The 25,056-nt window shown below is 32.3% G+C and overlaps 2 protein-coding genes across 4 annotated transcripts in view; one reads left to right on the forward strand and one right to left on the reverse strand.

Moving 5' to 3' along the window:
• Positions 1-8,526: 8,526 nt before the first annotated feature.
• LOC148620121 (uncharacterized) lies at positions 8,527-10,903 on the forward strand. Its single transcript, XM_088580701.1, has one exon. The coding sequence runs from the start codon at positions 8,896-8,898 to the stop codon at positions 10,171-10,173; it is 1,278 nt and encodes a 425-aa protein (XP_088436827.1). The 5' UTR covers positions 8,527-8,895; the 3' UTR covers positions 10,174-10,903.
• A 523-nt stretch (positions 10,904-11,426) lies between these two features.
• LOC148620122 (uncharacterized) overlaps positions 11,427-25,056 on the reverse strand; it is a 30,048-nt gene continuing 16,418 nt past the window's right edge. Inside the window, exons 7-11 of one of the 3 annotated variants that reach the window (XM_088580700.1) lie at positions 24,365-24,433; positions 23,587-23,637; positions 20,126-20,193; positions 17,059-18,212; positions 15,241-15,403 (exon numbers count right to left, since the gene is read on the reverse strand). In XM_088580700.1, the coding sequence (XP_088436826.1) occupies positions 15,386-15,403; positions 17,059-18,212; positions 20,126-20,193; positions 23,587-23,637; positions 24,365-24,433 (1,360 nt within the window). In that variant the 3' untranslated portion in view covers positions 15,241-15,385. Of the gene's footprint in view, positions 18,213-20,125; positions 20,194-23,586; positions 23,638-24,364; positions 24,434-25,056 lie in introns of all 3 variants that reach the window. The other 2 variants (XM_088580699.1, XM_088580698.1) reach the window with 2 other exon arrangements.

Below are 25,056 nucleotides of genomic sequence, written 5' to 3' on the forward strand. Positions count from 1 at the left end.
TACCTGATGCAGTAATCCAAAATATTTACACCTAAGAAACTGTAAATTGAAAAATAGTGTTATATTGACAAATCTAATTCTGTGTTTCTTCTGTTGACTAGTGAGAAATGATTTTCTGGTACAAGTACTCGGGCTGATGTTTGCAGCAAAAAATGTTAGCTAAGCTCAATTCGAAAAAAAATGCTTCAGTGTATTTGCTTTGAAACTATACAATCTTTGCTACCCAAGGTTATCAGGACCATTACCATTTGCTAACGAAAATGTGGCCTCTAATGAGGCATAATAGTTTAACTAATAGCTATTTCGCAGTGAATGTTTGTTCTTTCTGCAATCGTGATATTGTATCAAGTTACTTGTACGTACTTTCAATATCTATGAAACAACATATGATATGTTTTATATGAATTCAAAGCTGCTCGAGCATTTCCTAGGTTCGAGTAAGACAGGTATTACTGTATTATAGCCATATTACTTGATCAATATCAATTTATAAATATTTATAAAGTACAGAAGTTTTGGTATTTGATACTGAAGATTTATGCTGGATGTGTGAAACGTCCCACGTTACCTAAGCAATGCAATGAAATCAAAATAATTTTCTTAATTTACCATTTACCATTTTTTTTTTATTTCCTGCAGATTTCAGACAAAATATATCGATAATGTTAATGAGACACTGCTAAGTGTTGCATGACTTCGATGAAACATGTCTAAGATAGTAAAGCATCTTTCATATGTAAATGAGTACTTTAATAGAAAAATTCCAACTAAACGGCATTACAAATATATACATAGTTTTCCTTTCCTCGTTTGTCTACCCCGGACTTGACTTTTTATGAGCAACTCGGCGGGTGTTTCTAGAAAAGCAGTGGACGCTTACCCTACCGGTGCACCTGGTCCATGTTCCCAGTTTTCATTGGAGTCCGAGTTGCTCATTTGCATTTGTTTCTTTGTATGTATGATTTTAGCTACTTTTCATTCTTTTTTTGTGTATGTCTGTTTTCCATGTCTGATTTTTGTCACTGGATTACATTCTTTTGATTACCGCTATAACCTTGGTTCCCTTGATTACTCTATCAGATACTTAGTCAAAAAGATTTTATTCATGTTGGACTTTCCGGTTTTTTTCTCTCACGGATGTGTCTAAATTAGTTATTTTTGTATTAAAATAATGAACAAACATGTAAAGTAGTAAAACGAAGGTAACAATTGTTTACCACCAATGTCGTCTTTGGCAGGTCAAGACTTCGGGTCGCTTTTATCTGTTTTCTTAGGCTTTGTAGTACAGATAAATGATTATTGGCTATGTGATATTGGCAATACATACATCGGGAACTAAGTAACATTTGAATGTGAAAAATAAATTAAGATTAAATGACATGTACAATAGAGTATAATGCAGAGATATCTGCGTTTAGCTGGTCGAATATTTTTCGATTTGCAATGTTGAATTATACTACGCGTCAAAAACTGCAAGGACCATTCAATTTTCATTAATTTTCAATATCCTAAAATCAACGAATAAAATAGTAGTCCATATATAACTTGATAGACCTTGTTCAGTTGGTGAACAAAAGATCTATTATATTTTTGTGTTACCTTTCATAATTGTATCACATTTCTAGTGACTGCGACTTACAAGACTAATAGAAATTCATGAGGGATTAAAATCGATCGTAGTGCCAGTCACTGCTGGAAGAGTGATGACGTTCTGGCAGTTTGGTATCTTTTAAAAAAGGATTCTTGTGAAGGAGGTTCACAGCATTCTTTATTTGAAAATGACAAGAATTTCACTGGGTTGTGAAACCTTTTAAGAACTTTATGTATAAAACAATATAAGTGGACAGAATTGATGGGTCAGCATGCATGTTTTAGAAATATAAGTATTTGAAATTTTAGCAGGAAAAGGATTCTCTGGATTTTCCATCGATTTTGTCTTAGTCGTTTTTTCCTATAAAATATCCGAAAGAAGTAACAAATATCCTAAACCAAAAATTAAGGTTTGTTTAATAAAATCATGAAAAGAAAAGTTGGAGTCACTGGGCAAACATATTAATGCTATGAAAGGGATAAATCTAGAGGAGTCCGAATATCTGTCAAGAATGGCTAAGCATGAACAGTAAATATATTTTAATTTAAAAGGACTTGAATTTTTCACAAACTTAAACTTTTGCTAAGCGTTTTTGGTAACTTGAAGTATATTTTAATGTCGTATACAACAGGCGCAATGACGGGATGTCTGCAGACTTTATGGAATAATAAGAAGTTTTATTGCATTGTCGTAAGATATAATGATGATATTACATTTATCGTAGCTTTTCACAAGAACAATTTGCTACAATAACAACTCAAACGAGACTATTGACAGTGAACTGAAAAGCACGTCTTTTGTTTCTTTTTTCTTTCTTTTTCCTTTTACTTTTTGTCAAGTATTGATATACACATTAAGTTAAACATGTCTCAGCAGAAACTGTATTCAGCAATAACCTTTTTTTAAACGTGTATGATTAAAATAACCCAATGTGGTGTATATTTGTGTAGAAAATCAGATAAATAACCAAACTCAAGAGGTATCGATGATAGCAGAATAATTATGTGGAGCCAATGACCTTAAGACAGCCATAAAGTAGTAATACACAATTTGAAAGAAATCTTTAGGGCATGTTCTTTGTTTAACTCTGATGATTTATCGTATAAAATTTATATGAGTCGATACAAAAAATTAAAACATCAAAAGGATGAAAAACAGACAATGAGGAAGTCAGTTAATTTTATTTCACATGTCTTTACAAAATAACCTTTAATCCTTTTTATCATATAAGTATTATTTAAGCATGCGATTTAACAAGAAAGTTTCACAAGGTAATCACATTTATCAAAACGGTGGAAGCATTTCCGAAGCGTATTTTTTGTAATTTTCTCAGCTCTTTCTTGTTTTGAAGACTTTGTGTCATCATGCCGGGCCAGACACAATACCCTTGACATGACTCCTCCTAGAAATTATTTTAGTGGTTTTGTGTATGATAGCGATAATTGCGTATCTCTTTATTAAACTTATACATTATAGAAGAATCATTGCGTTTCAACAGACTGCAGTGCGTCCAATGACAAACACGTCATGGTTGGAAACACTACAATGATTTCTGAGTTTTACTTGACATCAAGAGTAATTGTTGATCCTATGATTCTCGAGTATGCACTTCTTGCGAGTTTGTTCATATTTGAAATGTTGCCTCAGAAATATATGAACAATAGAGAACAATGCCTAAACGATCATCTGACTTCTTCGTACTAGTCAATAGATAAAGAGGAAAACAACGACGACAATTGTCCACACGGGGTAAATTTAATTTTACGCATACATTGTAATGATTGACGCAGTGGTTTTTTTTAAGATAAGAACATAAAAACGAAAAACTTACTTTTGACTCCGGAATTTTATCATTATTAAATAATTGATGAGTAAAAGGGATATACAATGTTGCCTTTTGCAATTCGACCGGCTTGGTTTACCTTAATTGATTACAAAGCCCGATATGCTGCCCTACTAAAAAGACTAGAGGTAATGTCTTAGCCTGTAATGCCTGTACCGGCCAGGACCGATGTAGAAAATTGATTAAAATATCTGTTAGTAATCAGTCTCCGTCATTTGACTTTTTTTCTTCTAGGTAAATAGTTGTAGATATATTGTCATTTTGTCGAACGTACATGATATAAGTCAAGATTAAATGTTAACTTGTTCACGTCACCCCAAATAGTTTTTTTTTCTAAATTAGCTGTTTTCCATTGAAGAGAATATCCTTTCAATTACGACAAATGAAGTATTTATGTAAGACTTCCGAAAACAAACCCTTATTTTTTATATCACTAAAAAAAGGGTAGTAACATGTACTAATTATTTAATTTGGTACGTATCTTGTGTATACATTTAAAATTGTTCCTTGTTTCTAAATTTGTCATATTTCGTTTTTTGTGAGAATAAGGTACAATGGACAAAAAAATAGGTAGCCTGCATGTCACGAACCTACCTATCTGACGGCATAATTTCAATCAAAGATGCTTTCTTTATTTGAAATGACCATTATTTGATCTCTGCATATCTACATTTGCCCAAATATTTCAAACACTTCCAGTGCATTTCAATGAAACTATTACTTAATTTACAAAAATGATATAGAAAAAGCTTGTCTTTTCTTTTTATTCTGATTGTGCAAATAGTCAAATTAAGCTTTCAAAATGGTATTTTTTCATGCCATGTTTCATCCTTTCAACGATGGCATTCGTTAACAATACGCATTTTACGGAGTTACATCAAGCACTGTTGTATATTGTGTTGCTTTGGCAATTTCTTCCTGTTAAGATTTTCTAATCAGACGAAAATAACCCAGTTAGAGGAAATATTTGTCACAACAACGAGAATGATGTATGTACATGATTTAAATTCTCAAGAGATACCAGAAACTTCCACTTAAAAATGTCCTAAATTAGGACTTGGATAATAATTTTTCACACCGTCTCCTAAACCTTATTAGCCTGATTTTACAACTTTTTTCATTACAATAGTCGATATATATATATTGATATATAGTACTTATAACATGTATTAACTATATAAGATCGTTGCACGTGTAACCTGAAGCATTAATTCATTATCCTCTAGAGCTTTTTAAGGACCGTTGTCGCATTATTAATTTTCATTTTATTTTATTAGTTAACCGTGACCGTCTTTGATTATTTAGACAGTCAGTAGATTTGTTCGAGGGCGAGACATTGGTCGAATCCCTCCAAAACATTTACTGACTGTCTAATTAATTACAGACGGTTACCGCTAATAATGTTTTGTACGACTTTGCTTCTATATTATTGGGAAATAAATGAGTGTTTGTATCGAACAATATTTCTTCAAAGTTATTGGGAAAATCAATCATGAATTACTAGGTAAAATATCATCATGTCATCATGAAGATCGAGATCGTAAAAGCATGCTGCAAAGTAACAATTATATTTACAGATTGCTGTTGGTCATTTATGGTGTCATGCGATTCCATGGGCAAATTCAAAAAGATATCCTTTTTCTTTCCACAACTAACTTAAAACTTTATAGTTAAACATAAAATAAATTACTCGACATAAAAAAAAAATACATTTGTACAAAGTATATACATATAATATAATTTTAACAATATTTCATTTTCATTTTACATGTACATCTACTACTAGACATTTTCGTTACCATAAAAATTATGATAAATAAAGATATTGAGAAAATACGACAAGTGCCATGATTTTCTCAGATTAAGTAATTAAAAAAGTGTATCAAAAATTTCTGTTTTAAGCATATGTGGCATTTTTGTCAGACCTTTAGATATAATTTGTAAAATGCAATGAAACTTTCAAAATGATAAAATATTACAAACGGAACCCAGAACTTTACAAATACAAAGCCCTTATTCCTTTGATCTTGATTTAATACGGGAGTGAAAAATGTAGATAATGCCCGGATACCAAAATTACATGTATAAAGAAACAAAAACGTGTTTTTAACAGAACAAAATGAATCTTGGTTCTGGGTTATTTTATAATGTCTGATTTGTAGTATAAAAACAGTCTGGTAGACTGTATCAATGACTCTGAAAACCGTATTTATTTTGAATAAAATATACCAAGACGACTTGCAAAAATATGGAAGATTTCCAAATGTTGAAATGATGTAGAACCCGCTTGTTGCAAACGAACTCGTCAAAAGAATTATCTGATTCAGGCCAAGTGATTTGGCCGCGTAAGTTTTTGGATTAAGCTGGTTAGAGAATCCATAAAAAAAATCTTGTCGTAATTGGAATTCTGATTTATTAGCAAAAGAGAAAACGACATTTAGAAAAGACCTATATAAACCTTTGTGTTCTTCATCAACATACACATGAATACTTTGTAAAATGATGATCAAAGCACTATAGAAACAGCTGATGAACAGAACATTGCATGAACGCCTAAGTAGATCTGCACTCAGTTGCGTTGATCGGATGAGATAGTAACAATGAAGTTTTGCTGTCGTTGCTATACTTATCGGAATCTTCTATAGATGTATATATTTCTTTTCCAGCTGTCTTGTCTATTCTTTCTTTCAATTTCTTCGGCCACACATCGGACAAGAATATCAAACCCAGTAGACTGTACTCAAGTAAAACAGGTTCCAAGTAAGGATGAAGTTTATCTTCCACTTTTGCAATATAAGTGCTCCTGTACACAAAGTGAAATTGTACATGTTATGATTAGAATTACTATAATCTATTCTTTCAGTCCATATTGATATATTTGTTATGAAAAGTACAATCATGATGTTATAAACACAGAGTATATTTGTGAATTGAAATTCCGAAAAATACTGAATGAAAAGAGTTTGGGATGTATGAAATATCCAAGTAAACACGACAAACAAAATTTCATAAGTGTCGTAAACCTTACATTTAATTCCTTGCGCTAAATCAATGACTTTATATATCACATTTCCAAAACAAAACAGCCACAGGAAGCCAAGTTTAAGTGTATCAGTTAAATTTCTCTTTCGATGTATGCGCCAGTCAGGTTGGAAGACCGTCGCTATACCGACGACTATTACAACAACAGCTAACAAGCATGTTAAAGCAATCAACATTTTTCGGGATGCGGTAACAGGAAGTGTGCCTATCAATTCAAAAAGTCATCATTATATGAAGCTGTTCCTAGACGACATATTCAGGACTGATAAAAATAAAATAGAAAATATTAAATCAATGTCAACAAGTTGTCAGCTTTAAAAGGAAATTTGCAAATAACTAAAATGCATTTTATCAATTATTATAGTTTAAATTGATATTTAAATATTTAACTTCATATAATATAATTATTTTTGTTTAAGAAATGACTTTTCAAACATATTACTTAATTTCTGAAATGGATTGTTGCCATTATTATATTTAGAAAATCAATATCAAAGCAAAAACGTTTAGAAGGTGTAAATAATTTTCTGTATCTCTAGATATTATCCATCTGTACCTTTAGATCTAATCCTTTTGTGCCTCGAGAAATAATCCTTCTGTACATCTAGATACATATATCGCAAATCTCATCTTTGTCTAATTATTCAATGATACCCAATTTAAACTTCCTAGCATTAAGGGTTTCACATGAATGATATTTCATTAGCCAAAGCATATTCCTTAATGATTTGTGATGTTTTTTTTTTTTTTTTGTTTTTTTTGTTTTTTGTTTTTTTTTTGTTTTTGTTTTTTTGTTTTGTTTTTTTTTATATATATTTGTTAACAAAATGAATTTAAAGTTCTCCTAAGTTGTGTGAACAATAACAATGTATTGAAATGAAAACAATGTACGGCCTCCGGTTAAAATGCCATATTTTTAATCTGATTCATGCCGAATTTGTATATCGTTTTTATTTCTAGTCACTATACTTCATTCCTAATCAATCCTAATCACTTCAATTCCTATACGATGTGTTAATTACATTTCTTTCCCACTAGTGGCTCCCAAAGTGACAAAACGATGATCAGGTAGTTAATGCAATAAAAGCAAAGTAGACGGAGCCAAAGAGTTATATACTGCCACTGACCGTGTATCATCGCTAAATATCCTGTCAATGTATTTCGTTTGCAAAAATTGAACGATTGCACCGTAAAACATGATTTTTTGCTTTATTTGCTTCATTCCTAAATAATCTGTGTGTAGATTTAAAGCATGATCTTCAAATAATCATTCAAATTGAAGCACGCCAAAGAACTTTAACCCCGTTGCATTTTTTGCTCTTGTCTTAAGTCTGGAATTTTTTATCTCTTGTGTGCATTTTCCCGTTTTCACTTTCAGCTTACTTACATGTTACTGGTTTTATGGGCAACTGTTTCGCCGTGCTTGTACATAATGTCGTTTGGGGCCAGCAGCTGCAGCCTGCCTTGTGATGTAAGGGTTTCCTCCTCAATCTTTGAAGACTGGTGTTTTATTACCAGTTCGCGTCTATTTGCTTTGTTTTTAAGTACCATTCTGTGTAAGAATCATGCAATGGGTGACACATCACATCATTACCTTTTTTGCCTTAAATATATTAAATACATCTAGAAAACAACTGAACAACTATTTAAATGTATCATGAAGCATCTGTGACATAGATATTTTTGGACTGATTATATAAGGAAAAAGTGCGGGAAAATTTTCCCGTCATTTTTCCATAGTGCATTTCAACCGAATTTGACCTATCAATGTCTTAAAAAGGCAAAGTTTACAAACACTTTAACGGTGATTTCTTGGGGTTTCGAGGTATAAATACTTGAATAATGCAATAAAATCTCTGTGTATTTTTTTTCATGTGCCACTCCTTATACACATTTTGCCTGATTCTTAGACGGAGGAGTACTTAATTTCTTGCTTTCATTTAATTTCATGTCGACGTCCAAATTTTTTATTTGAGGAAGAGGAACTTAGAATGTACTTTCTTTTTATAAAAGATAAGATAATATTTGATTAAAGAAAATGTTCATTTATACGTATTGAAAGAACATAGATTAGACATTAAACTATTAAAAATGGCAATCCGTGGAGGTTTAGTGTCAGCCATCTCATCAGGAGATCCACGTGGCGATGGACTTTACCAAAATCTTGGAAGCGTTTCTTGTTGTTTTGTTTTTTCGTAATGTTCACGTCATTTTCATGTTGTACCGTCTTCGTCTCATCGTACCGCGATAGACACGACATTGTGTCAATGACTCCCGCCGGAAATGAATTTCTGGTGGTTTTATGTGTGTTTGCGATAGCTGCATGTTGTCAAATTACATTTGTTCATAACAGAAGTTTTTGTGTTGCAAGATATACAAAACTTACTAAATCAATTCGGAGAAAACTTCGTGGCTTAAAATGCGATTTTTGTTCCTTTTTGGAACTGGAGGAATATTTCATCAAATTGTTAGCTGGATTTACCGACATCATTGTTCCCGAGACGGTATCGAGAAGGGTAACTATATGGCCATGCGAGTGGTACTCATTTTGTTTTTTGTGGTCCAGACAATTTTCATACGATTTATGTTTTCCGTCGTTCTTGCCAACAATATAGTTACAAATTACGCTCTAGGAATTATTCTCGTCACCAACATTGCTGTTTGGACCCATTACACAGTGACAGACTTTTACTATACCGAGAACTACACAGGTGTTTTGAATTTTACGACTTGTGATAATACAACAATGATTTCAAAATTATTCTGGACATCAAGAGTTATTGTTGACCCTATGGTTTTGGAGTATGCTCTTCTTTCAACTTTATTCTTATTTGAAATGAGGTTTAGAAAATATGAATTTAAAGAAATTTCAAAAAATCTGGAAACATGTGAACCCAATGAATCAATCCTTTTGACTAATTTTGGTCAGAAAGTGAATAATGAAGAGGAATGTTTTCTCGAAGATGACCCACTACTGTCCACGAGGAAACATATGATATCGCGAAAAACAAGTATCTTCAGGGCACTGAAACGAAATGCGTGTGTGATTGCTGGATTATTGATCACAACCGTTGCTATACTTACCACCATATTTAATATATTTCTACAGCCAGGAAAATACACTACATTCTTAAATATTAGTTTTGTATTCAGAAATGCGTTCATGTTTGCTATAACTGTTTATGCTTTTATTCCTATAAATAGAGACTTCAGATTAAAACAAACTGCATTGACACCCAATGTCAGCGGTAATCTTCTTATTCATTCGCTTTTTGGATTGACATTCTTCATGACTTTATCGGTGTTAGCAAACATTTACAGAACTGATGATGTGGCCGAGATAATAAAAATTTCTGGTATTTGCCACGAGGTAACTTGTATTCTGACATTTTCTCTTCAAAAAGGATTCATCATTCAAATTAATAATTGTAGATCGTATAGGAGAACACAGGGCTGGTTCTGCCTGACAATAGATAAAATTTGTTTGACACTTGCTCTCATGCAGATTGCTATTTGGACAAATGCGTCATTTGTAGTCCATTCTTTTCGATGGGCACATGGATTCGAGACACAATATTACGGAGAGGAAAATTATGATATTCTATTTCATGTTTTCTGGCCCTTCGTTTTATTCTTTTACTTTAAAAGTTTCGTTTCATTTTATGGAATATATATGGAACAATCACTGACCAATTAGACAAATATACGAGCGAATAAGTTTTGCGTTACAACAATAGTTCTCAAAGACAGACGTTTGGAAATATGATAGACCATTGAAGTTTTTTCTATTACTATTTTGAACAAATGTTTATCAGGCAGGTCTTTCAAAATTTAACTTAGTTAATATACTTAAATGGAAATTAAATGGTTAAATGATACAAGACATAACTCCGTTATAAATATGAAAGGATCTGTTATGTGTATTATTGATTGATGTCTTTTTTCGGTTAATTTCACCGTTGAGCTGCCTTTAAGTAAACTTTATTGTATGCACTATGTTACCAATTCAAAATTCGGAAGGTGGGTACAGCACCTGCTGACGGAGCAGATCAATTCCTCTACCGTCTGTGAGACCGTTTGTAAAAAATTGGACATATTACTATCTTTTTGTACAGTAAACCATTTTTTCCAAACCCTCTTTTACCCTACGCTAACCCTACCGGTGCACCTGGTCCATGCTCCCAGTTTTTAGTGGAGTCCAAGTTGTTCATTTGCGTTTGTTACTTTGTATGTATGATTTTAGTTACTTTATGTTCTTTCTTGTGTATGTCTGTTTTCCATGTCTGGTCTTTGTCCCCGGATTACGTTCTTTTGATTACTCTTAATTAAAAGATTACTCATTCATTATGCTTTACGCCTTTTCCAAGGAGTAATTTCTAATCAGGTTCTTTCGATTCTTCAACTTTAAACAATGAAGGACAGACAGACATAACCATATAGTCTTTGCCTGCATATTAGAACCTGCGTAATTAGATTCAAACGTGCTGTGAAAGATTCTTTGATAGATAGTAAAATTGCATAAAGTAAAAAGACCTGTCGCATAAAGCCAGAGAAGCAGGATATAAATAAAAAAATAAAAACCTAACAAACCGAAGAATGGTCGTATAAGTACACATATGGTTACGAAACAGGTGGAAATCAACTTTGCAACAATAAATTTGGTTACATATTTAGTTCACTAGTTTAAGAATAATTTAAAGAAACATTTCATACTAATACGTAATACGCAAAATCAGGGGAACCGAAATTCGAACAGTAATCAAAAGAATAGAACCAAAGGATAACGACTAGACAGGGAAAGTAGACACATTCAACATAAAGCACGATACCATAATAACACGTTAAAAATGAGTTAATATGCAATCTAGACTAAACACTGAGAACATAGACCAGGTGAACCGGAAGGGTAAGAGTCTGTTTAAAAAAACATTCAGTCATATGATAAGTATGTTTTCCTTGAATGAATAACAACATTATTTTTTTATTGAATAATCCAACAAATTACTTAACTTAACAAAATGACAACTACAAAACAATTTTAAATAAATGGCACGTGTCAAATATCACATATCATATTGTCCATAATTGCTTAAAAAACACATATTAATTTCTAGTACATAAATTTCAATACAAATTTCAGGCAACAATTAGCTAAGTTTGGTTAACGTTGATATGATATCACAATATTTTTTCTGACGTCATGACTTCCATATAAGTTAGGTCTATCTTAATCATTGCGGCATTTCAAATCTAACCTACCTTATTAATAAATAATATAAAGTGTACATGAAGGTACATTGAGGCGACAATAAAATTGCTGCTTTTGCTCTGGAATACAGCTATTCAAAAATATGTATTTCTTCAGGAAAATATTTGTCTTGCGAGTTTGTTAAATATCTATAATCGTAAATATATAGAATACATGTACACAAAAAAAAATCTAGCAGTGTTTAGAATTCTAGAGGTTGCAATAATTTTGACCAAGGAAATCATAAAAATTATCTACCATACAATATACAGTGTAAAAAAGGCAAAAAGTTCATCTTTGCTCTAAGAATAAAATTTAATATCCAGAAGATATTTTAATAAAAAATATACTTTTGAATTGCAAAAATACTCTCGTCTTCATTTGATCGACCAATCGACTTGTTATTGAGAGCAGTGGAAATGGTTGACAAAATACTCTTCTGATTCAAACATATTTAAACAAGAGCTGGCGATAATTGAAAATCAACACTTTTACCAGTTAAATACAAATAAGAAAAAGGACAAACAACACTGCCATAAATGATATATCTACAAAGTGAGTGTCATCACTATATGTATTTGCCTTTCTTATACAATATCATGGGTAAACGCATTTTCATATCTTTGTCATATTTTAGAAAAAAATGAGTTAAGCATATATGCATTTGTAAATAACGAAAATATACAAATTTGTTTGATAAACACTGTTTATGAAACGAGAAAACAAATTAAAGAACAAAACATAAGACAATAGGCGTACTGTATGATGTCTTATTATTGCGCGTTCGCAAATAAGGCAAATAAGCGTATTTATACTTAAGTGGTATTTTATCTTCTCGTTTTAAAACTTGGTTATTGCATGTATAAATACAGCGAACCTTCAACAAAAAAATTCTTTCACAGACAACCTGAAGATTCAAGAAAACTTAACGATGTATTAAAACAAAACAATAATATATAGAAATAACATTAAATGTGCATGCTCCGACTTCCTCAATGTCATTGTAAGAATCATGCAAATTATGTAATATGAAATACATGGGCTTAACATTTTTATTTTGTTATTAAGTTGTTAAGTTTATAGATCTATATGATGGAGTGTACCATTATTCATTCTGTCTGCTCTTAAGAGATAATCCACATTTAAAGTCCAGCAGTATCTATTGTATTTTAGTGTCATTTAGAGAGTTATCTCTCTTAATTTTAAATTCTACAGTACATTCTATATATTTTATATCTCCTACGAGCACAGGTTATAATAAAAGCTACATGTTAACATCTGTTAGCTATGACATTTTAAACAAAATATTATAAAATAAAAATATGTAGGCTTTCCAATCATAAATCACATTTTGCATGATTCCTACCTTGACTGCTAAGTCAAATGGCAGATATAACATGTTATTTAGGACGATAATGTTAGGCCATTTAAAAAAAAATCCTACTTTGTACTAGACCGACACACTTAGTCGGATCTTTATTGTGCTAGTTCACAGAGAAGCAACAGCCTTCAGGTAGACATGCCATCCCACGCGGACACATTATTCTGACATCAAACAATGCCGTCACACTATCTTCTTAGATACCACGTGCTTGGCGGAGAAGCAGTGACTTTCAATCTAACGAGTAAGGAGATGAGCACTTGGCCTAGTATTACATTTTGTCTTAGCTCCCATTTACGAAAAAACAAACAATATGGCATTGACCTATTTTCTTCCATTAGTGAAAGACAGCTAAGGTTAAAGTGTTATACATGTTGTGTTGTTAAAACATATAGTAATGTCCTGAAATAATCGACAATGGTCGACTATAACAAAGCAACAATGGCATGCCAAATAGATCTTACACGTAAGGGTCAACATAAAAATGTTAATTCGGTCTAACGTCTAACCGATAATAACTGAACCGTCAATGGAATGATAAATCATGGAGGCATAAGATGTTTTCTTTATATACAGTTTTTTAACATATACTTCATTAAAAACGGGGAATATTTTACTCATAGTCTTGCTTAATACAGATGGTCACAAAGAGAAAGGTCTGATTGACCTATATTTCTTTGAAAAAATACTATGGAGAAAAGCTTGTGTTCAGGGAGTAGTTGACTACAGCAACTGATTCTTGGCAACCAATTTTTGCTTTCTATTAAACAATTTCATGCCCAATATTTAAAATTTTATATACATATACTTCTGCCTTAGAATTTTGAATAACAAACATCTCATAACACAAGGCACACCAATTTTGTAAAGCAATACATTCTCTTTTCACAAACACAATTCCTTATTTTAGTACGTATTTACTAGTACATTAAAAAGTCACTGGCAAGGTCGGAATCATCTTCATTATTAGACTGATCCATCTTGAAATATCTGACACGAGTATAAGCTTGATTAAGCAAAGCAACCAATTTGTCTGAAAGTCTTGAACAATTTGGAATAGTAATTGATCGGGTAGTGTTTTTGTATATTTTACATATATCTAAGACAATTTGATGAATACCATTTTCAATGGTAGAAACGGTAGGCTTCGAAAGAACGGAAATTACTTCTTTAAAGTTCATTGACTTTGCCAGTTGTATTGGATTGTCGGTTATCGTATTATCGATATAACTGTGATATAAGAGTAAAATAGATAGCCTGGATAATCTTTCTAGCTTTGTTTTTATTTCATGTCCGTTTAAAATGAGAATAACATTGTAAAGGCAAGATCTGTTGTTTGAATCTCTTGTGTTAACGTCAGCACCTTTATTGAGAAGCGTTATCATTGTTAATATTCTAAATTGTGATGTAAAAAGGCACGCGCAGTGAAGTGCGCTCAAGCTTTTATGGTTTTTTGCGTTGATGTTTAGATCTGTTGTAGTACTAAGAGTTTGATCTACAAGTTCAGATATCACGGTATCTTCTTCATCAAGCTCGACTAATAAATGTAGTACTGAATTTCCGCGAATGTCCGTCTGGTTTACATCTGTGCATAATTGAAGAAGGAGCCCAAATGTATTTGGTCTATTGATAATGGAATTTTTTACTAACTCCAACAAAACATTGTTACCTTTACTGTTTCTTGTTGAAAAGTCGAATTCGTAATATTTAAATAATTGACAAATTTTACAAAGCACTATATCAGCAGTTTTTGATTGAATGCACACATGCAAGGGAGTATCGTTATCTAGATTTTGTACCGAAACATCTTTGCTTATTGTCAAGATGTACGTTGCTATCTTAAAATTGCAATTTTCCATGCATGCAATGTGCAATGGTGTATTTTTATTTTTGTCACATTTTTCAATGATGAAAGGATCAATTCTGCGGAGATAATTTATTAGAGTAGTAATCATTTCTATCTGTTCTGTTGAAGAAGGTACAATACGGACAATTTCATGAAGTAAAAGTACATTATGTTCAAGAATGTTTCTTGTTATTCCTTTATCGTCTAGTGCTCTTAGAATCTCACTGGTCAGATTTCTATTTAAGATAAGGTTTCGTAAAATCGCGCTGTTGAACGAAATTGTTTCGGAATCCTGTAATAGTCGCAGTAAAACTTTTTCTCGTCTCTGCTTGCACATTGAAGCATGTTCGAAAGGAGTTGCTCCTGTAGCATCTGCTTGATCAAGATCCGAAGAAATTGATAAATATGTCATGCAAAGAGCAAGGGCCTGGCTGTCATCGAGATAGTTGCATCTACAACAAAGATGTAGACAACTTTGCCCGAAGGTATTTAAATTGGTCAATAAATCCAACGGAAATTTACTATTACGTGTAATTAAATTGACGTCTTTACTTCTGTCTTTCTTAGCAATTAAAGCCGACATTAAAATGTTGTTACCGTTTTCGTCTTTATGATAGAACATATTTTCTGGCAAATGATGTAAAAAGAGTTCTAACATTTCAGAAACGTCATCTCTTTCAGAAATTAAAAGCTTTTGAATTATGGATAATCCATGTTCGTATTTTATGCTAATATCTGCCTCAAAGGATAGTAGACACTGCGTAATCTGAAGATTGCACAAATGTATAGATGCAATTGATAAAGGGGTTTCATTCTGTATATTAAATTCGTTTATATCAAGTGTTTTTCTTTGCAATAATTCAGTCACCATATCAAGTTTTGCGCTCTCTTTCATCTGGCAGTAAAGGCAATCATGAAGTGGAAACTTTGAAAACTGTTCTAATAGATCTTCATCAAATTGTGACTGTGCAACAAGTTTCTGTGTAAAAGTATTTTCACTGACATTAACAAGTTCATACTTTGCACCATACTTAATCAAAACGTTTTCAATTTCTCTTTTTTTCGATGTCAGAATATTAGATTCTAAACATAACTGAATTAATGTTTGACCCCTTTTTGTTTTTTGGTTTGGATCTGCTTTAGCGTCAAGCAAGAGATTCATGACCTCCAAACTACAACCGTTTTTACCGATTGCCATTTCCAACGGAAAAGTACCATCTTTGCCTTCGTTATTCGGATTACAATTCTCCATCAATAAATAGCGTAAACAATCTAAAGCATCCTCTGTAATTTTACTTGTGTCTTCTCTAAAATGATTTAAAATTACTTGCACTGTATTATATCCGATTGAGTTTTTCACATTTATTAATATTCCAGAGCATAAAAACGCTTTGATAATGAAACGATTAATGAACTTATTTTCTATAAAAGTAAAAAAGATACAACGTAAATCGTCAAGGTCTGAGATACTTTGGATTAATTTGCACAACGCTTTAACACCATCGCTCACATTGGTCTTTGATTCATGGCCATTGTTATCATCATGTCCTAATTCAATATCAATCGCACAAATTAAACTGTGACAAAGTAAAAGGCTAGACTTTTTTTGCCCAAGTTCTGAAACGAGTTTCCAGTGTTTCCACCTACAATGAGGTATAATTGCCCCTTTTTTAAGAAGGAAACTGAGTGCATTCAAGTTTTCCGACTTTATAACTGACTGCAGTGGACAGTTGTGGTCCACAAATTTTGTTGCTGTTTTATTTTCGCTTCCGAAATTATGTTCATCAGTGCATGCAGGACAAAAGTTAACATCAGCTCCAAATTTATGCACTAAATCTGTTATTAACTCGGTGTGTGTAGCATGCAAACAAGCACCTATTAAAGCTTTTGAAATGATGTTTTTTAGACAAAAATCTGTAATGCTTACTTGAAAAGTCTCGTTTAGAATGTACTTCCGTAGCCTTTGAATAAGTTTTAAAAGATAATTACAAAAAAATCTTTTTTGAAACGCCGCCGCCCAAAAAACAACCCCTTCTGTTTCCTTTATGTCATCTGCACAAAATAATGTTTCCAATACTTGAAAAAACCCGTATTTGTTTTCTCTTACGTTTTCTTTGTTCAATTTGCGCATAGATGTATCAAAGCTTCGTATTCCATTGCTTGGGTCGTCAAATAAAGGATGTTGTATTGCCAAGGATATATGTCCACGAATCAACTCATCCAACAGTCTGTCTGATAACCAGGCACTTTCTTTGATAGGATAAACTGGTACGGGTTTATCCCCGAATATCTTTTTTCTTTTTCTAACATCAATATACTTTGTAACTGTTATTAATGACATATCTGGTATTGCTTTATGTGAATACGTTTCATACAAATATATATCTGATGCTATTAACAGGTCTGGATGTACAAATCTATACGCCTTTAAAGAGTCATCAAAAGTGAGAAATGGTTTCATACTTTCAACTAAATACGACAATACTTTGTTATGGTTCAATTTTCCCATAACAGATTTTTCAATTTCCGAAACACATCTACGAGAGAGATCATTTGGATCTAAATTACCGCGATGTATTGACATCAGACAAGCAATACACATTGCAAATTTTGATTTTTGAACTTGACTTTGGAATATTGAAACAATTTGGGATAGAGGTTTTTCGAAATATTGAATTCCCAAAGATTGAAAGTATTTCGTAAATAAATATATACAAATGGGGAATCCGATTGGTTCAGTACATCTAGAGTATAAGTGCATTAATGTTTGTACTTTATTCATTTCTACTCTATTTTGTAAATGGTAATGCAAAATATTCGAACGATCGTCTTCATTATACGAATTATCAACATTAACAATTTCATAACTGAAAGGAAGGTATTTTGGAAATACATCAATCCTTGATGATAGAACGAGCAGAATACGTCTGCTTATTGATTTCATTTTATAAATTTCCTTTATCTTTTTATTCATAATTTGCCACTTCGAACGCTCTAGTTCACATAGTTCTTTTCCGAATGCATCTTCGTAAAGCAATATTTGACTCTTACATGTTTCTGCGTTTATATGATGCAATATTTTTGTCACAGAAAATACTTCATTTACTAAGAAATCTTCTGTCCTGAAATGATGGAGTATCTGTTGTCCAAGGGTACTTTTACCACAACCAGGGTGACCAACTATGACCAAAGTATCGCTGTAGTCCAATATTTTCAGAGCATTGGTGAAGGCTTTAGTCTTTACTCCACAATTTTTAATATCTAAAAAAAGAAACCTTTTTATATTGCATTCGCGTTCTTTAAAGAAGTTTTAGGCGATTATGAATAATAAGAAACATACATTTCATTTCAACAGACACGAACAACACTGGCAACCGTTAAGTCTTTACTACGTTTCTTCATCATTACGAAACTTTGATACAAATATACATGAATTTGCGGGTTCTTAATTAAATATTGTATTGTTCACCCAGAGTTTTCCAGAAATATAGGCTATGCAGCATGATCTTTCAAAACAAAATCCGATGTGTTTACCTACTTCCCTTGACACATATATTTGATCAGGAAATGATTTTTTAAATGATTTTCTATCTTTAACCTAATTTTCACAAAAAGAGATATTTGACCCCTAATAGCACCGCCATGTAAAAACTAAGTCATGTTTTAGTATTGCATTTCATCATCCAGTCTATACGCTTGTGCATTTCTAACACTTCACCATTACCGCTCTTTTTTATATTAGTCACTTATTCGTTATTCGTTACAATACTTGTTCTTTATTCATCAATTATTCAATACTCCCATACTAATTTCTTCTTTCTTTTTTTTTTCATTCAATACTCATTAAACACTTTCTGCTTATTTTTTTTATTATTTGTCATTGATTTTTTATTCAATGTTCCATTTTTACATATCTGTCGTCTAAAAACTAGAACCAAAAGAGTTTGTATCTTTCCTGCCGGTGTTTTGTCGAGTGATCACGGTAGTGTAACATATTATAAAATATCATTTCAGAAATTTCATTTAAGTAGGTAGAACTAGGGTAAGGGACATAACTCGTGAAATCAGCGATATGTTTGTAACACATTCAATTTCACAAAAGTATATCAAGCATTCATTTGAGACAGAATGAAATCAATATAAGTTACTTAGATGCTTACATGAGATTGATGTAAAATGCTAAAAACAAATTTGTAGGAGTTGTGTCCCTTACCCTATGTCTACCTCCTTCAGTAAACCAAACAAAAACTCTTGTCTTCAATGCGACTATGGTTCCTTGGCGTTATCGTCTGAAGATTTATTACGTTCTATCATACTAATTAAGAAAAGAACTTTTTTATTCAAGGTCCCACCAAGCCAATTATAATGCATATATATATATATATATATATATATATATATATATATATAATATAAAGGTCTGAAAAATACCCAACGATGTTAGAACTGTCAAATTTGCGATGCAAATTTTTGGTTGTTCTCTCCGCGGGACTCGAACTCGTACCGCTGTGACATCTATGGCAACACCGCCTGCACATAGACCAGCGCCCTAGACCACTCGGCCAGCTAGGCTATAAAAATATAGCTTTCGCTGGCCTGGTCATTCCTCCTCGTAGGATTAATCTAGGGCTATAAATAAGTCCACGATGTATGGTAGTACGAGACAGCTCGTTTAGATGTTATTATGTAGGATAGAGGATCAAATTAAGGATGCATGTCACAACAAATCAATAATATACAACGTCTCAGAATGTGACGACTCTATTCGCTACACTGCTCCATCGGATCAAATTGATACAGAGAAGATATGTAAACGTATAGAAAGGTCTGAACAATTTCCAACGATGTTAGAACTGTCAAATTTGCGATGCAATTTTTGGTCGTTCCCTCCGCCGGACTCGAAATCGTACCGCTAAGACATCTATATAGCCTAGCTGGTCGAGTGGTCTAGGGCGCTGGACTTAGTGCAGGCGGTGTTGCCATAGATGTCACAGCGGTACGAATTCGAGTCCCGCGGAGGGAACGGCCAAAAATTTGCATCGCAAATTTGACAGTTCAAACATCGTTGGGAATTTTTCAGACCATTCTATAACTTTAAGTTTTCTTCCCTGTATCAATTTATACATATGTTAAAATCAGTACGTTCGTCAGCATATTCTAACGAATTTAATTACCATACAAACCAGTTTCCTCGTCGCAATTATCAAACTCCAAGTATGGTGAAGATAAATCGGAGCCTTCCCTGTTAAAACGTCAAAGTTAATGAGTTTGTGAATACTAAATTATCGCAATTATATCATGTTGACATCCAACATGAAAATCGATATTTTGATGTAAAAATTAAACTGAAAAGGATATTGTTCTGCATAACAATATAAAGTATAAGCCAATTTTTTTTTTTTATCCTAACTCATATTGAAAAATTTTAGGACTGAACAGTCATACAATGCGAATGCGACAAAGTGTAAATAAATACTTAACATAGTACACTTGTTGTCAAATCAGCTTTTAGTACGGTTGTCATTATAACGCCCATTCAAATCAAGACACACACATGTGTAACCTGATATTTAAGCACGATATCCAAAATTGATATACTTGCTGAATTTTCTTTCCTCCCCAGGGAACTTTACAAATGTAGAAAATTACTATATAATAAAGAAGCATGAAATAATTTGTTTTCGCCATTAATTACACATGTATAAATAGCAAAGTTTGTTTGATTCAGTTTAAATAAACTTAAAAAAGTCACTGCTATATTAGGTACTAAAAGGGTCACAGAAACAAAATTCACTTAATTCATGATCGGCTAAGCATTTAAGAATAGCGCAGCGGACAAAGAGGTGTAAACAGGATAAACAAAGAGTGAAAGCTCTAGTAGAAGAATCAATAATAATATACCCTAATTTAAACCATATTTTTAAAAGAGTGTGTTTTTTTTACATAAATTTCCGAAATGTTCATTTTTCGACAAAAGTTTTGATTTGCTTTTTGGTGGCAACTTCAAAACGGAATAACAGGCAATCAAAATGAACAATATCAAAAAGTATAGCTAACACACGCAAAATGAAAGAATAGCTAAAATCAGAGTGCTCCCATTCTCCTGACTGTGAGCCATTTTGTATGTGTATATGAATAAATAAATAAACATAATAAAGTAATTTGTTAATTTAACTTATATTTATAATCTTATCTACATTTTGTATGTGGATAGTCTCTTCTTCTTGTTTTCATATTATTGTCATATACATTTGTATTACATTGGAGTAGGGGTTTTTGTCAGTGCAGGGGTTAAAAATATTGTTAATCCATGATTAAATATATTCAAATATGTATTTTCAAGGCGACAAATCCCGAAGCGTCAAACATAGGACAATTCTGTGACATCTAAGTCATCGAACATGACTTAAACATGAAAACATGAAAACAGAAAAAAAAGGAATAGATGAATACACATTTACAGTGATGTTAGACACCAGTCACTTGCAGGTGGGTAAATACGTCTACCTACACAATATAAGCTCACCGACTTTGACTTGTTTTGTTTCTTTACTTTTAAGAAAAGGGAAGTATCGATCAAACTGGTTTACTGTCTAATTGGAGCAATGGACAGAAGTAAACATCAAATATTTGACTTATTGTAGCTGTGGCAAGTACTGGTTACTTTTAAATAATTAATTTCAAACAATTTAGCTTCTTATCGAAGTGTATAAAGTTTAGGTTTCAAAGGAAAAAATATTTACTGTTCTTATTTTCCCCAGTGTTGGTGGGGGTTATACCCCTTTGATAAACTTGCTACAATGGTTTGCATTCCGTAAATATGCACAACAATATATTGGGGAATCCTCGTACAATTTAGACTTATGCAATAGCATTTACTTTAATGAGTATGATGTGAATAATATGGAAATGTCATCTTAATACACAAAACAATTTACTAAACCCTCGGATGCTGGACGGTTGACATTAAATTTGATAAATATATGTTAATAAATATACGAAATTAACAACCTTAGTATCAAGAAGAAGAAGAACATATTTGTCGGATTTGTAAAAAATGGTATGCATGTCTGTTTTCGCATTGTTCGTAATTGTAGTAAGATTAAGCTGTTAGGAGAAAATGTGTTTGCTCTGTTGTTAGTCATAAGACCCAGATTAGTAGCTCCTAAAAGGAACTCTACACTACTGGTACAAGTTCAGCGGTTTGTATGCCATACGAATACAGGAAGAGATCAACCAACAAATGTGCACAATTTGATTTCATGGGTATGCAAATGTTCTGCTGAAAACCGGTTCCTTTACATCCGAGAAACTATCGACCATCAATTCAAATATTTAAACAAATTTTTGTTTGAATCAGGACTTTTTTTAATAGTTACCCCTTATGTAAGAATCCTGCTTTCAAATTGGTTAATAACAAGTATTTATTACACTTTATTTAGATATCAGTGTTTTATCGAATGTTTCCAGTGTAATAAATTTCGATAGTTCACACTGTGAAATAAATTCGGTAATTTCACTCTCGCGAGTTCTCCCACCAAAACGTCAGAACTTTGAAATCAATCCGTCAATCATAAAATTTCAAAATTCATATTGAAGATATCGATAAATCATGAAGAAAATCTATATGATAAATAGGATAATCAAAATAGTGCCAAGAACGCTTGAGAATTTAACTCGTGCGCGGAACAAGTTCCACACACTCGTTAACTCTAGGCGTTCTGTGGCACTCGTGATGATATTTTCACTCTTTCCAATTAATTATCCCATTAATCTTAGACATATTTATTTAAAGATTTTGGTAAATTTAACAGCTGTCGGGGTACGTGCATAAAATATGCCTTTCTTGTTCTCTGTCGTGGTATTTGCCAAATGGTATATGCTTTTTTTACCCTAGAGAGTGACATCCTGCTATAAGGAAGCTTTTTCTTTAATTTATAGAAAAGAAATGAACGTGTTTAATCGATTTCGTAGTAATCAATTAATCAGTAAACAAATACGGGAAACTAATGGACGGAACTATTGGCCAGTTTTGAAAAAATGATATTTGGTGCAATTAAACAGATATATCCTAACAGGGTGGCGTATTTGCGTGAAATACCACTCCCTGCCACGATGCATCTGTTTATAAGCCTTTTTGCTCTACCTTATATTAGAATGGCATATCCTTTAAGTTTTCAGTGGTGAATAATATCATGCAGAACTGACTTTAGATTGTGTAGCAGTATTGTGTGCAAGGTAAAGGGTCAGAGGTTGTTTTTTCCTCCTGTACGTCTTACACTTTTTGAGAATCTACTTTGTTTTATGCCACTTATAGAGAAGGCCTTTTTCTGACATAGCATTGCTAGTGTATTTTTCACACCAATCACATTCAATGTCGCAGAGATTTTATTTGTAAACGATTCTTTAATTTAGCACAAAATTTGGAAATCAATGTTTTAACCTGCAGTTATCATACTAAAATACAATTTCAAAGTGGACTGAACATAGAAACTAAATTGCTAAATTACTGTACAATCTAGGAAATATTTTTGCTCGAAAACAAAACGTTGTATCAAAATATTTTCCTCTATTATTTATTATGTAAATGCGTGACGAAAGATAGTTGCAGTAATTTGAAAAAAAAAAGAATTACCATTCAGTAGGGTCATTTGGTTGAATAGGTGGTACCACTCTGTACGCTGATCTGAAAGTAAGAAGGGACTATTAAAACAAAGCTATTACGCTGGTGTAGATTTGGGCGAATTGAAACTTGTTTAAGCAAACAAACAATTGAGAATTTAGTATGAAAATGAGAAAAAATCATAATGTTTTGTTTCAAATCTTGAATTTGTTGTCAAATGTTTAGATTATTAACATGATCAGGAAAATCAATTGTAATGGACGATCGGGTGGAAAAGCTGACTGACGATCAAAGCCGCTAACACTGATGAAACTTTATTACATTAATTCGTAGAGAGGGCAAACCAACAATATGTGTTCCACTGGACAGATAACACATTGGAATATACGGAAATTTATAACGTACAACCCGTACATAAACATGATATGGTTAGATTTAGCCAAAACCTTTTGTGGGGTATTGTTGTGGTGTATTGTTGAATTGTATGTATCTTTTGGTACCGACAAATGTAGTCTACGGGATATCTAAGGTTTGCATTATAATTAACAATCTACTACAAATCTCAAATGAAATAATCTGACAAATTATTTTTGACAGGTTCTTCAAATTATGTGTGTTTTTCCATTTTCTCATACAGAGGGAAAAATCATGCAAACCGGAAAACGATAAAATAGATTTAAAGATACAAGACCTAGATAAAATGAAATTAGTTGACATGGCCATGAATTGTACTCCTCAAGATAACAAATACGAAAATGTATACATACAAACATGAACTATGTATACTTACAAAACTGAAGTCCGACCTAAATTGTTTAAAAAGTCTTGCTCCCTTTGTAATGAATCGGAGTTTTCGTGACTAAATGAGAAATAAAATTAAAAAGGTATAAATAGTTAACATTTTTTGTAATGTGGTAATATAATTTCCTGGTATGGCAGTAAACCCAAACAATAAAAAGTTTAATTAATTGGTAAAAAAAAACTGTAGTTAACAATACTTATTATGCATAATGGTCAACAACTCTTAGCAATGGCAGACGATATCAGATATTTATTTAAGTAACAGTCGTTCTTAAAAAATAGACTAAAGGTGATTTATGCATGTCAAAAACCCCATCGAAGTTCTTGTTTAGAAAGAATAAATTTCATCACATAACCGGTCTTTATTTTTCAATTTTGTTTTTGCGCATTTGAGATAAAAAAAATATATATAGATTGTACATGAAATGGACACTCTAAAGAGTTACCGTTATTGATTTAGTTCCATTTGATAAACTTGATTTAAAGATACAAGACCTAGATAGAATGAAACCAGTTGTTAAAATGACATGGCCATACATTGTTCTCCTCAAGCTAACAAATACGAAAATTGATACATACAAACATGAACAACTATGTATACTTACAAAACTGAAGTCTGGCCTTAATTGTTTAAAATAGTAATCAATGGAACCAAGGTTATAGCGGTAATCAAAAGAATGT

Source organism: Perna viridis, chromosome 4 (assembly GCF_037379345.1).
Source record: "Perna viridis isolate PV_CMFRI_1.1 ecotype Kerala chromosome 4, ASM3737934v1, whole genome shotgun sequence".
Classification (NCBI taxonomy): domain Eukaryota; kingdom Metazoa; phylum Mollusca; class Bivalvia; order Mytilida; family Mytilidae; genus Perna; species Perna viridis.

Excerpts from the sequence above, each read along its gene's own strand:
- LOC148620121 (XM_088580701.1), top strand. The coding sequence starts at position 8,896 with ATGCGATTTTTGTTCCTTTTTGGAACTGGAGGAATATTTCATCAAATT.